Below are 13,999 nucleotides of genomic sequence, written 5' to 3'. Positions count from 1 at the left end.
TTTTTTAAATTGGCGAGTGTACCCCTGAAGAGTGAGATCCATCAACACAAGTTACAGATTCACATGTTAATATGCCACTCCTACTGAATTACACCTTGTCCAGCCTGTGTAGAATTGTTTAAGAATGGTTCTTCAATTTCAAGCGCAACAACAGTTGCATTTTGACATGCTCTCTGTTTACCTGCAGTGCAGTTTTTTTTTTCGAAAAATGTTAAAGGCCACAAGGCCACAAGGCTACATGCTTTGTATTGTAGTTGCATCCCCTCAAAAGTAATTGTCAGATCTTCACTGAGCAGGTAGTAATTTATTTAACAAAGAAAGCGTAGCTTGAACTTCTGAGCTACTGTCTGTGTTAAATGCAGCAAGTTACAAACCGAAGAAACTGAAAACTTATGGAACTGATAGGAATCCGCCACACCAAAATAAAAGACAACAGCTGTTACCTTTAGAAACTATTTCCATAAGAAACTAACTAAAATCACTTAATTTAAACATTACCTAACGGATTAAGGCTATTTTAAATGAGGTAACTTTCACTTTAAATAGTTGATGTATCAAAGGTACACTTATTGAAATTATAGGCATTTGTATTACTATCTGCACAAGCATAGAATCATGTGCCATTTTACAGACTTTCCAAACGAGCCTCCGTTTTGTAGGGTTTCTTTCTTCTGTTCTGGCTTGAGCTGCATTCACAAAAAGTGGCCTTTTATACCAAGTCCCCAGACATAGTTACCACCAACAAGGCACTTGTCCATGAATATTTCTTGAGCTAGGATGATCCTGATGGCACAGATTCCTCAAAGTCCCTCCTTTAACTCACTTAAATGGTCTGATGGATACTGGCACCACTAGTTTGGCAGCATTCAGTATTGCCCAATTCACAATTCCTCACTTTTCAGCGTTCAGCTCTTTCTAACTGCAGAGCACACATAGCGACGCAGTCTCCCTTTATCTAATCTCATGGACCTGCTTAAGCACCAGGTTATGTTCAAAGAATGCCAAACTGAAAGACTCCACTCTGGTATAGACACAATAGTTTGAATGGCCTCCTTCTGAACTCTCAAATTTTATGATCCTACCTGGAGAAGACCTTGCTTATTTTATCTTCTTGCACATTCCCAGTATTCTGAGCAGCCAAATGGAAAAGAAGGCTAGGCCTGCTTGCTGCAATTAGCTTTATATATACCCAGACCTAATTAACCATCTATCAAAGAACTTTTCATTATATTGTTTCGTTAAAGGGGTGTTGCTCAAAAGAAAATACAGGCTTTTTGCAGCCTGTGGGTCATTCGCAAATACTCTAGCAGTTTACCCTAAAAACATGAACTTTGTTTGTCTTTTCTATTGGTAAACCTAAGTCTTACATTCTTCTTCTCTTATTCTTTTGAAGCTGATTTGATTTAACTTTATTTTCAGCAATGAAACTGATATCTTGGTGGTCTTTTACTTAGCCTGTTATTGTAATCATTGCTTTGAGATCATTGATAAAAATCCAGTATTTAATTGCAAATTCTAGATTGGCTTTTGGAAGAAAATCTTGTGTTTCTCATCAAAAATTGCAAAATAATCATATCCAAATTGTTATTTTAAATGATTCTCTGACATTAAAGCATAACTTCAGATTCGTAGTTGGTCTGGACACTGGCTGAATGGCTTCATTTGTGTCCTCATTTTTCTGTCATTGTATTGTTCTAGGTTAACAATTGTTCTCTTTCCCTACTTTCACTGCACAGGAAGAGAATATCTGTTTGCATTGGGCGGCTTTCTCAGGGTGTGTGGATATTGCTGAGATATTTTTAAACGCAAAGTCTGATCTAACTGCAGTAAATATGCATGGTGACTCTCCTTTGCATATCGCATCAAGAGAAAATCATTATGAATGTGTAGTGTAAGTACTTCTTCAAACTCTGAACTGTCATAGATAATGATGTGATGATGTGTTATAATTCACTCAGGGAGTCCATGTTGCTCTGGCAGCATTCCCTTTCGCATGCATGTAATAGCATGGAGCTGTGGCTAGTGATGTAGAGGCTTTAGTGTTCTTACCATCATATGGCTAATCAGGAATATGTCTTGTGCTCCTAATGCTTGCCATTGGCATATATTGGAAGTATTGCGGGTTGATACTCACCCTACCTAGCCATGAACAATCCTTCCTCTGGGCGATCACCAATCTGAACCACAATTTACCCTCTTACCTCCATGTCTTCTCAGATAATGAAATAAGGTGCAATTTTTGAAGTCGAAATTATAAGCTCAACGCAAATGATCAGGCCAATATTCCTGAGATTTTAAAAAAAAGAGATTTCCTGTGGGTAAGCTGTAAGAGAATGACAGTATTCTGTCATGCATTATTAGTCATTTTTGTCGTTGAATTCAGATTGACCTTTGGACATCAACTAGTCAGCTGACTGCTCAGCTTGACCTCCATTTAACATTTTCTTAAAAATAGTTGCTTACTTTTTGCTTTGTTTAGGATTTGCTATAACAGTTACTAAGCTTCTTTACATTGTTCCCCTTTCCTTCTTTTGGAAATACAAGATCAATAAAGTAGTGAGTGAGGAGGGGTCCTTCACCTTTCCTGTTTTAATTCTCTTCCGTTGGCTAAAGTAATGATTGATGGTGCTTTTGGCATTAGTCTATACCTCTGGATAACTAGATTCTTTTTAAACTACATGTATACCAAGGAGCCAAATCAAAAGTTTTCTTGGCAATCATGATAAATTATGGAAATGTGATGTAAAACATACATATCGGTACAAAGTTGTAAACTAAAGATATATTGTTCGGTATGGAAGGAAGATGTAAGGAACATACAGTTTTAAGCATGCTCTTCAAGGTTTAAGTTTCTAATCTGAAACTGTGTTCCTTGTATTGATGATATGTCTTGTATCCCAGCAGTTGAGTATTATAGTATCCTTCAAATTCTAATTATCAGGATGTTGAGGTTGGTTGGCTCACTGAGCTGGTTTGTTGTTCTGCAGATGTTTCGTTACCATGCTTGGTAACATCCTTGGTGCAGTCTCTGATGAAGCATTGGCGTGTTTTTGCGCCTGGTTTTTAAACTCTGGGGTCTGTTGCGATGGATTGCCTCACTTCTGGGTTTCCTCTGTAATGGAATGCATATGGGGTTGAGTTCAATGTGTTTATTAATAGCATCTTATTAATAATGAATGGATGGGATCAAGCTCCTACAGAACCAGGTTTTTCAGTTTCAGCTTTCAGCAGTTGCTGGGTTCTTGAAACTGGATGTGGAAGCCCTTATTTCTCTCTTTTTACACCAAAAAGCTGGGGTTTTCTTCCTGCTGCTTGAATTGCATGTGAAACAATTTATTTTACTGAATTTGCCTTTGCCAAGTGTGTGTTTATGGGATGTTGCTACATTGGAACTGGTAACTGGTAGTAGTTAATAGGCATATTATTTTCTTTGCATTTTGATAGTTACAGTTAAGCCAATTCTTTTTTTTATTTTGTCTATATTTTAACTGCTGTAAAAATAAAGTGATTTTGCTTAAAGTTGAGTAGTTTGACCAATTGAATTCCAAAACAAACTTGGAGCACTTGTTGGGATCAAAATCTCTAGTTCCTGATTGGCTTTAGGATTATTGGACTGAAAAGCACTGAGTGATCTTTTTTTAAATTTTGTTTTAGGTGTTGCAATCAGTTGGTTTAAACAGGGTGTATCTTGTGTAATAATGGCTCTTTCCGTCACTGGGGGTGGAAGAAGTAACTTTGGGCATTTTATAGAAAGTGAGCAAGTCAGGGCTTTTGAAATTGGCAAGCAAGTTGAGTTGGAGTTTCCTGTGTCTGTGAAGAAAGGGGAAATAATTGTAATTACAATTGCCAGGAACGCATTCAAAATCATTGGGGTTTGCTATATTCAATTGCAATTGAAGCAGCCTGAATTGGAGGCAATGGTAAAAGAAAAAGCAAGAATAGACACGGCAGAACAAAGAGAAAGTGAATCTGTTTGAATTATGATTAAAAGCACAGGAAAAAGAAAAAGAAAGGATGACTCAAGCAGAAGAAAAGGAGAAAGAGTTTTTGAATTTTGGAGGCTGGAATTGAAAACTCAACGTTGACTTAAATTGGCAGATGTAGATGTGAAAGGTAGGAATAGGGATGAGGACAGTGATGGAGAGCAATCCATCGTAGCCAAAGGCCTGGTGGGTACCATTTAAATATGCCCAAGAGTTGCCTAAGTTCGATGAGAAGGATGTGGAATTTTTAAAAAAATTTCATTTGAGAAGGTTGGTAAACAATTGAAATGGCCAGTAACTATGTGGGTATTGATCCAAGCAAAGTTGGAAGGTAGAGCTAGTGAGGTATTTGCATCACTAGAAGAGGAGGTGTCTTGAGAGTGTGATGAGGTGAAAAACTGTCTTAAGTGCATATCAGCGAGCACTGGAAACCTACAGACAACATTTTAAGCATTTAAGGAGGTATCCTGGACAAAAGAACATATATAGGCTGAAAGGATTAAACACGGTAATTTTGATAGTTGGGTAAGGGCATTGAAAGTCATTAAACATATGATGCTCTTAGATGATTATTTTAGAGGAGTTCAGAAAAACACTTCCTGAAGTAGTGAGCACTCAGGTGGAAGAGCAGAGAGTTAAGACTGAAAGATTAGCAGTGGAAATAGGAGATGATTATGAGTTGGTTCATAAATCAAAATTTGGCTTCTGACATCACTTTTACTTTGAGAGGCGATAAAAGTTGAGGAAAAGAGAAACCCTTAGGTGGTTTGTGAAAAGGAGAGCTCATTGAAGATAGTTTACCTAGGGTAAAAAGGAAATCCATGAGGGGAAAGAGAAGTTAAAAAAATGCTCAAGTAGTTTCACTGTAATAAAGATAGAGTTACAGGCAAGCCAGTTTTTAAATTTTTATTTTGTCTGTTTTTTAACTGTAGTTTAAAAAGGTGCATTTTTGTTTAAATTCGAATAATTTGACGGATCGAATTGCATCTGGAATACAGTGCTTTACATTTACCTCTAAAGTCAGAAAAAGTTAGGGTCCAGACTGTCTTAATATATTTTTGAAGGGGTTTGGTCTGGTTGGTAGCAACCACTTTATTATCATTATTTAACAATGTGGAAAAAACACGTTTCAAAATCAGTGTGTATGTAGCATGTTGTGTAACATTTTTTCTGTATCAGTGATGAAACAGATCTGTCTTTTGCACTCCAGTGAAACACAGATGTGCAGATCTTAATTGCAATTGAGAATGATGTTAGGAAATACAGCATAGAATGAAGTATGAATTATTGTAGTTCAACGTGTTAAAAAAGATTGCCCATTCAAGTGAAAATGTACTTCAAATAATTGCCATTTAATATCCCTATTAATATTCTGATGACAAAACTGGTTATCTGTCCACATTTAGGCTTTTTCTTTCACGTGGCGCTGATGTTAACATTAAGAATAAGGAAGGAGAAACACCACTCGAATGTTCAAGTCTGAACTCTCAAGTATGGGTTGCACTACAGATGAACAAAAAACTTAAACAAGCATCAGCTAATAAGATTACCCAGGTTGAAAAACTAGTTAGCAGGTACAGTTTTGCACATTCTGACTTTTTCAGCTTCACTGTCAGAGCCAAATATTTTAGTTTGAATTTATTTGTATTTTACATTTTCTGAATTCAAGAACTAGTTTTTGTTTTACTGTTGTCATTCACAATATTCATACATTGGAAATGGTCTTGGAGCAGAGTTAGCTACAATACGGAGTAAATGTTGAAATTAACTCTCTCTTATTAGCATTTGATTAATCAGCATTCATGAAAATGCATTTAATGTGCAAAATTGATATGAAAGCCACACCAAGTAGTGAAGTAGGTTTCTTTTTTCAAAAAGTAACAAACTTTACATTTTCATTAGATATTTTAGATACTTCGTTTTCTGTCATAATCTCTTACAGGTTATGTTTTGTTTAATTGTTACAGATAACATTAGTTATTTGTTGGTTCTAACTTGTTGGGGAAGGACATGCTAAGATGAGATGAGACTTTTTTGGGATGTTGGATTTCATGCAAGTTTTCTGCTGCTATTTAACTGTTGATCTGTGCACATGTTTATAAGTAATGCTTAAATAGTTAATGGCAACATACGTGCTCGATTATTTTTCCATATTATTTATCCACTACTGAATCTTGAGATTTAAATTTTTGATTTTTATAAAATGTTTTGTTTGAAGCATCATTATGACTGGTTCTATTTATCTACATAGCAATAGTCTCTGTGCTTCAAAGTATGTGATGTACTTTTAAGATGATTCTGAGCAAGGGGTTAAATACTTTACTCATTTGTTAAAAATAATGTTCTTCTTACACTATATTAACACTGACAGTAACTGACACCAATAGACTTGGAGCAGAATCAGTGGCTCTTGTAATGAAATGAAACAAATTTAAATTGCAGTCAATGGGATAACCAAGTGGAGGGGCAATATTTAAGTGACACTGAGGGAATATATGTTCACGTCCAAACATTAATAGATGCTTTTTCACCGATGATCTAAAATTTTTGATTTGTTAGTAGCTGTTTCAGTTTTCTTGATGAAGGCCTATAACTCCACAGAAATTAAAGTTTCAGTACGTTGTTGAATAATGAACCCTATCAGTAACTGAACCATATATGGAAGAAATGTTATCGGTCTTATCCCCATACTGTTGTTTGATCTGTATTTGTGGTGGGGCCAGAAATTCACCACTACCATCCTGCGGCCTTAGCACTATGATATTGAACATCACCTAAACAGTGCAGAGAGAAAAAGTCAGGCAGGAATGTAATAGATGTTCTGTCTTGCACAGATGATTGATAATATATAAGTAATAAAAATGAAAGGTTTCAACAAGCTTCATCAATTTAGAAATAAAATTCCATGATGATTTGTATGAAACCTCTTCTACTTCTGTATGTAACTAAATTGTTAATGTAGTCAGACAACTTCATGAATATTTGCTAAGACCAGTTCAGTTAGTACCTTGGAAAAGTGGGAAATTGAAAGCAAATTTGTTTGTATACGTATTTTTTCTTCATCATTGTCTTTCCAATTGTATACTTCTTAGAGATTGTTTTGCTCATTGATGTGCCTTCAACAAGAAAATGTTCTTCTTTTTTCCAAAATTCACACAACAGAGATATTGGTCGAGGTTATGAACGTGTACCAATTCCATGTGTCAATGGTGTTGATGAAGAACCTTGTCCAAATGACTATAAATATGTTTCCCAAAACTGTGTAACGTCTCCAATGAACATTGATAGAAACATCACACATCTGCAGGTATGTTATTAGTTCAACCCCAGGTTATATTACTGAACTCAGATTTCTACTGAATTAACAGCTAAGAACGTAACCAAAGTATTGATTGTCATTTTAAAAATAAAGTCAGTGATTTGTTGATGATCTTCTCGGAAGCATATCTGCTGTCTCTTCCTAGACTGACCCACATGTCCCCTCACTGATCCCATTCCAATACTGCAGTTGACTTATTGCTATTATAATGGTTGGGTTTAGGTGATAGATACTGCCAATGTTATCCATGTTCCAAATTTATATATAATGCACACATTTTAAAAAGCAAAATGGTAAAACCATGTTTACCTATGTTGGGAAATGAAAAGTTATAAATCAGTTGTAAGCTGGGGGCAATATCTCTACTGTCATCAAGCCCTACTTACACAGAGAAAAAGTACTGAAATTAAATACTTCAGTCTTACCAGCTTTTGCATTAGAAGAATCATATTCAGAAAAAGACAATGCATAAACACATTTTGAAGATTTTCATCTTGCACTGATTAGGACGTTTTGCAAGAACATGCATTTGAGGGGCAAACCAACATATATGACAGGAGAGACCTGATTGGTTGAATGCTAGAGGCAATAAAGAATGCAGACATTAATGCTGATTTTAAACAAAGCCTGATTGTTAACCTTTAATCCATAACCATTGGTGTCCAGCAGTCTTGACCTTGGCCTTTAACTTAAATACCCAAACATAAAAAATAGTCAGTAGGAGCCCATGTGTCTTTTCTTAATACTTCATATAAGAGGTTAATGTCAGCTGTACCATCTCAAAACGTCTGAAGGTGCTGTGTAACAAACAAAAGTTGTCTTGACTGTTTTCTATTGTAAAAATCTTGATAGCATGAGAGATATTGCAACTCATTCCTAGATTTCTCTTAATAGGTTCTTGATTTGAAGTTTTCTAATCGTACTTGATTATACTTAATTATTTTCAACAGTTGGCCTCCACAAAGTTGTGAATTTCCATACACTTATCCCATAAATAAAGATTGTCCTACACTGGGAAATGATTAAATATAGAAGCAATGTTATCTTTTCATTTATTACAGAATAGAACTGGGGAATACAGTTTTTGGTATATTGGCAACATTGTTGCCTAAAACAAGGAAGATGCTTTGGTGTTAAAATTCTACTTCAGTACACAAAAGGATTAACTAAATCTTGAAATAATATTTCACATAACAGAAGTGTGATAATGGATCTGTCACCTAATCTGTGTTTGCCTTACATGTCTATGTTAATAGAATCTTTTTAGGTTTCCATCGATTTTGCTGCTTAACTAAGGTTGTTATTACCATGCATTTGTCAAAGGCTATCGACTATTGTTTGAAGTATGAATTATTAATTTATGATTAGCATTTGCGGTAAAACAATTTCATATTGTTAATAAAAGTTATCTCATGGTCTTTGAATTGTCATTTCTTCAAAGAAATGCTGTAATATTCCAAACATGCAAAAACTAGAATGGTTCTTCGAGTTTCTAGATGCATTGGTTGACATTGAATGTACTGTCTATAATTTGTGCAAGTTAGTTATTGTACACTCCTGAGCAAACATGGTGCGATTGTATAGCACTTTTTATTCTACACACAATTGAAAAGAATCTTCATGGCATAGGAATCACAGATCTTTGACATACTTGCCAATTTCATGTCCCAAATAAACATTATTGCACTATCAAGATCACCAGGTATGTTCAAACTAAAGTAGATCAGAAGTCAAACTTATCTTTTGAACAGACTGAAGGTCAGTTTCTAGCAATTGTTATCAATGCCTTGGGGGTTAGCAATGACCAGAAACTGAGCTGGACCAGCTGTTTAAGTATTGTGGCTATGAGAGCAGGTCAGAGGCGAGGAATCTTGCAGCAAGTACTGACTTCCTGACTGCCCAAAATTTGTCTGCCATCTGCAATTTGCAAATCAGGAGAGTGATAGAATGCTCCCCACCTGTTGGGATAAGTGCAGTTCCAACACTATTCAAAAGGCTTGAAGCCATCCAGGGCAAAGCAACTTACTTGATTGACAGTCCATCCATGAACATTCACTCACTCCATGACCGATGTTCAGTAACAGCAGTGTATGCCATTTACAAGATGCACTGTAGAAATTCTGCCCTTCAGAAAACACCTTCGAAACCCGTGACCACAACCATCTGGCAGGGTAGCAGATACATGGGAGACTGCCACCTGCAATTTCACCTCCAAGCTGCACACCATCCTGAATTAGAAGTATATTTCCACTTCTTTAGTGTTGTCTGGTCAAAATGCAGGAAGTTTCTCCCTAACAGCATTATGGGTCTACCTACAACAGGTGGACTTTAGCAGTTCAGAAGGAATGCTGAAAAATTTCTTCACCCCGCAAGTGTTGAGACTATAGAATTTTCTGCCACAGAAAGCGTCTGAGGCCTAAACACAGTGTCCTCAAGGAGGAGTTGGATTTGTTCTTAGGGTGAAAGGGATCGAAGGGTATTGGGAGAAAGTGGGAACGGGCACTGAAATGGATGATCAGTAACGATTGTATTGAGTGACAGAGCAGGCTTGAAGGGCTGAATGGTCTACTCATGCTTCTGTTTTCTATGTAAGGAAGCTTACCACTACAATCTCAAGTGTTCACTATGCCCCTCTTATTTACAACTAGGGTCCATTGCTTGAATTCCTTTTAGCTGAAGTGAAGAAGTTAATATGTGAAGTCAGATCTAGCAGGATGGCATTCCTGAAATGCTTGATGTTTTCTTATGCAGTGAGGCTCTGCAGGATAGAGAGAAAATTCCTGTCTACTGGTTTTGCAACTAGTTACTTTATCGCAGACCACAAGTTGTTTCAGGTTGTGTTTCTCTTCCTAGCTCTTTTTCTGTCTGGAGCATTGTTTCTTCTGGTTATTTCAAGATGGAATCTCTCTTTGTCTCTCCAGTTTGCCTTTTCCACCGTTCTTGGCTGGCGAGGATGGCTGCTGTCACTGGCAGACCTAATCAAAAACTAAATCACATTCTAAAGAAGGCACTGACATTCTCGAGAGCTCCTTTCCCAATTATCGTTTCTTAGGTTCGTTGATCAATCCAGAATTTATGTTTTTGCAATAAGTTGTCAAAGAACTTCCATTATTTGGGAGGATTTAGACAGACTTAGTGAGTGGGCAAAAACATGAACAGTACAATGTGAGAAAATGAGATTATCCATTTTGGTAGAAGGAACAGATGTGCAGAATAGTTCTTAAATGCTAAACAGTTAGAAAGTTGAAATGTGCAAAAAAGACCTAGGCATTCTTGCCAATCATTCACCGAAGGCAAACGTGCAGGTGCAACAAGCTGTTCGGAAGTCAAATGGAATGTTAGCCTTTATCTCGCAAAAGACGAGTTGAATACAGGAGTAATGCAATCTTGCTTCAGTTGTATTGAAGGTTGGGTGATCTGCACCTGTGATACATTGCTCTGAAGAATTATCTTCTGCCATCTTGTTCTCTCCCTCCATGGATGCTGTTTGTCTCAGTGTTCTCTAGCATCTGTTATTTTCATTACTATGCAGTTTTGGTGTCCTTGACCTAAGAATGTTATTAATGCCAAAGAGAGAATGCAACAAATGTTCATCAGGCTTGTTCCCAGAATGGCAAAACTGTCCTATGAAGAGAGAATTGGCAATCTGGGACAATAGTCTTTAGAGTTTCAAAGAATGAGAGTTGATCTCATTGAAACTGTCAGAAGTCTGAAAGGAATATACAGAGTAGATGAAGGTGAGATGTTTCCACTGGTTGAAGAGCCTAGAACTAGGTCATGGGGGTGGGGCACAACTTAATAAGAGTGATGTCATTTAGAACCAAGAAAACGAAATAAATTTTTCTTGAATGCTTGTGAATCTTTGGAATTTTTACTCCTGAGGCTTTGGAAGCTCAGTCTTTCAGTATATTTCAAGTACAGATTGATAGATTTCTGGTTGCTAATGGTGGAAACTATAAGAGCAGTAGTGTGGGTCAAAGTCATTGAAGTGTTTAATCGTTGATCACGTTAAATAGCAGAGCAGACTTGACGAGCTGAATCATGCACTCCTGTTCCTCTATTTCTCTTTTTTCCTGGAGAAGAGCTGTTACATAACTGGGCATGCCTTGAGGAAGGGCTCATAGAATGCATCTGCAATAATTTCCTGCTACAATATGTAATGGAACCTACGAGGGAGCAAGCTATCCTAGATCTAGTCCTGTGTAATGAGACAGGAATAATTAATGATCCCACAGTTAGGGATCCTCTTGGAAGGAGCAATCACAGTATGATCACATTTAAGATACAGGTGGAGTGTGAGAAGGCTGAATCCAGTACCTGTGTCCTGTGCTTAAACAAAGGAGACTATGAAGGAATGAGGAAGGAGTTAGCTAAGGTAGAATGGAAGCAAAAACTTTATGGTGGGTCAGTTGAGGAACAGTGGAGGACTTTCAAAACAATTTTTCGCAGTGCTCAGCAGAAGTATATTCTAGTGATAAGGAAGAACTGTAGGAAAAGAGAGGGCTAACCATGGATGTCTAAGGAAACAAAGGAAAGTATCAGATTGGGGAAAAAAAACAGACAAAAAAGCAAAGAGTACTGGGAAATCTTTAAAGGTTGGAAAGCCACAAAAAAAAGTTATAAAGAAAAGTAAGATAGATTATGAGAGTAAACCAGCTCACAATATAAAAACAGGCAGCAAAAGTTTCTATAAATGTAAATCGACAAAGAGTGGTGAAGATAAACGTTGGTCCTTTAGAGGATGAGAAGGCCAATTTAATAACTGGGAATGAGGAAATAGCTGAGACATTAAACAGTTATTTCGTGTCGGTCGTCACAGTGAAAGACACAAATGACTTGCCGAAAACTAATAGCAAGAAGGTTTTAACAGGTGAGGACCTAGAAACTATCATTATCACGAAGGAGGCAGTGCTGGGCAAGCTAATGGGGCTAAAGGTAGACAAGTCTCCTCGCCCTGAGGAAATGCATTCCTGGGTACTAAAAGAGATGATGGGGGAAATAGCAAATGCACTAGTAATTATTGACCAAAATTCACTGGACTCTAGGGTGGTTCCTGGAGATTGGAAAACAGCCAATGTGACGCCACTGTTTATAAAAGGTAGTAGACAAAAAGCACACAACTACAGGCCAGTTAGCTTAACTTCAGTAGTGGGGAAAATGCTTAAATCTATCATTAACAATGAAATAGCAAGACATCTGGATGTAAATTGTCCACTGGGAACACCTAGCATGGGTTCTTGAAGGGTATGTCATGTTTAACTAATTTGGTGGAACTCTTTGAGGACATTACTGACATGGTGGACAGTGGGGAACCTCTGGATGTGGTGCATCTGTTTTTCCAGAAGGCATTTGACCAGGTGCCACACCAGAGGCTGCGACATAAGATAAATTTGCATGGTATTACAGGTAATGTACTGGCATGGATAGAGGATTGGTTGACCAATAGAAAGCAAAGAGTAGGGGTAAATGGGTGTGTTTTTCTGGTTGGCGGTCAGTGGCTAGTGGTGTGCCTCAGGGGTCAGTGTTAGGACCTCAATTGTTTATGATTTGGAGTTGTGGACTAAGTGTGGAATGTCAAAATTTGCAGATGACACGAAGATAGAGCAAAGTGTGCAGAAGACACTGAAAGTCTGTGGAGGGATATAGATAGTCTAAGTGAGTGCGCAAGGGTCTGGCAGATAGAGTACAATGTTGATAAGTGTGAGGTCATCCATTTTGGTAGGAATAACAGCAAAATGGACTATGTTTTAAATGGAAAAAAATTGCAGCACCCTGCTGTGCAAAGGGACTTGGGTATATTGTGCATGAATCGCTGATGCTGGGATTGCAGGTGCAGCAGATGATTAAAAAGGCAAATAGAATTTTGTCTGTCATTGCTCGAGGGGTGGAGTTTTAAAAACAGGGAGGCTATGCTGCAGCTGTATAATGTCCTGGTGAGGCCGCACCTGGAGTACTGCCTGCAGTTTTGGTCTCCTTACTTGAGAATAGATATACTAGCACTGGCGGGGGTGCAGAGGAGATTCACTTGGTTGATTCTGGAGTTGAGAGGGTTGGATTATGAGGAGAGACTGAGTAGAGTGGGATTGTACTCATTGGAATTCAGAAGAGTGAGGGGAAATCTTATAGAAACATATAAGATTATGAAGGGAATAGATAAAGTGGAGGCAGTGAGGTTGTTTCCACTAGCAGGTGTAACTAGGACTAGAGGGCATTGCCTCAAAATAAAGGGAAGCAGATGTAGGACTGAGGTTCAGGAGGAACTTCTTCACCCAAAGGGTTGTGAATCTGTGGAATTTTCTGCCCAGTGAAGTAGGTGAATCTACCTCACTGGTTTTTAAGACAAGGCTAAATGAATTTTTGAACCGTAAAGGAATTAAGTGTTCTGTTGAGTGGGTGGGTAAGTGGACCTGAGTCTCAAAGATCAGCCGTGATCTTATTAAATGGCGGGGCAGGCTCGAGCGGCCAGATGACCGACTCCTCCTCCTAGTTCTTGTTCTTATGTCTCTTTGTGATCCATTTAGATCTTGCAGTTATATAGTCAGGTGACTTTTTAGCTTGTTTTGTCCAGTTGTAGTCATAGAGTCATAGACATGTACAGCAAGGAAGCAGACCCTTTGCTCCAACTCGTCCCTTTCGACCAGATGTCCTAAATAAATCTTGTCCTATTTGGCCCTATCCCTCTGAAACCTTCCTATTC

General features: G+C 37.7%; 1 protein-coding gene across 10 annotated transcripts in view; it reads left to right on the top strand.

The window, feature by feature from the left end:
* Window positions 1–13,999, top strand: part of LOC125465346 (histone-lysine N-methyltransferase EHMT1) — a 163,557-nt gene that overhangs the window by 129,179 nt on the left and 20,379 nt on the right. For all 10 annotated transcript variants that reach the window (XM_048558714.2, XM_059638393.1, XM_048558706.2 and 7 more), the window contains 3 exons: window positions 1,737–1,891; window positions 5,390–5,557; window positions 7,146–7,290. In XM_048558714.2, coding sequence (XP_048414671.1) covers window positions 1,737–1,891; window positions 5,390–5,557; window positions 7,146–7,290 — 468 coding nt within the window. The remainder of the gene's footprint in view (window positions 1–1,736; window positions 1,892–5,389; window positions 5,558–7,145; window positions 7,291–13,999) is intronic.

Source organism: Stegostoma tigrinum, chromosome 29 (genome assembly GCF_030684315.1).
Source record: "Stegostoma tigrinum isolate sSteTig4 chromosome 29, sSteTig4.hap1, whole genome shotgun sequence".
NCBI classification, from domain to species: domain Eukaryota; kingdom Metazoa; phylum Chordata; class Chondrichthyes; order Orectolobiformes; family Stegostomatidae; genus Stegostoma; species Stegostoma tigrinum.
The sequence above is the reverse complement of the archived record's forward strand: the minus strand, read 5'-3'. Positions and strand labels throughout refer to the sequence as shown.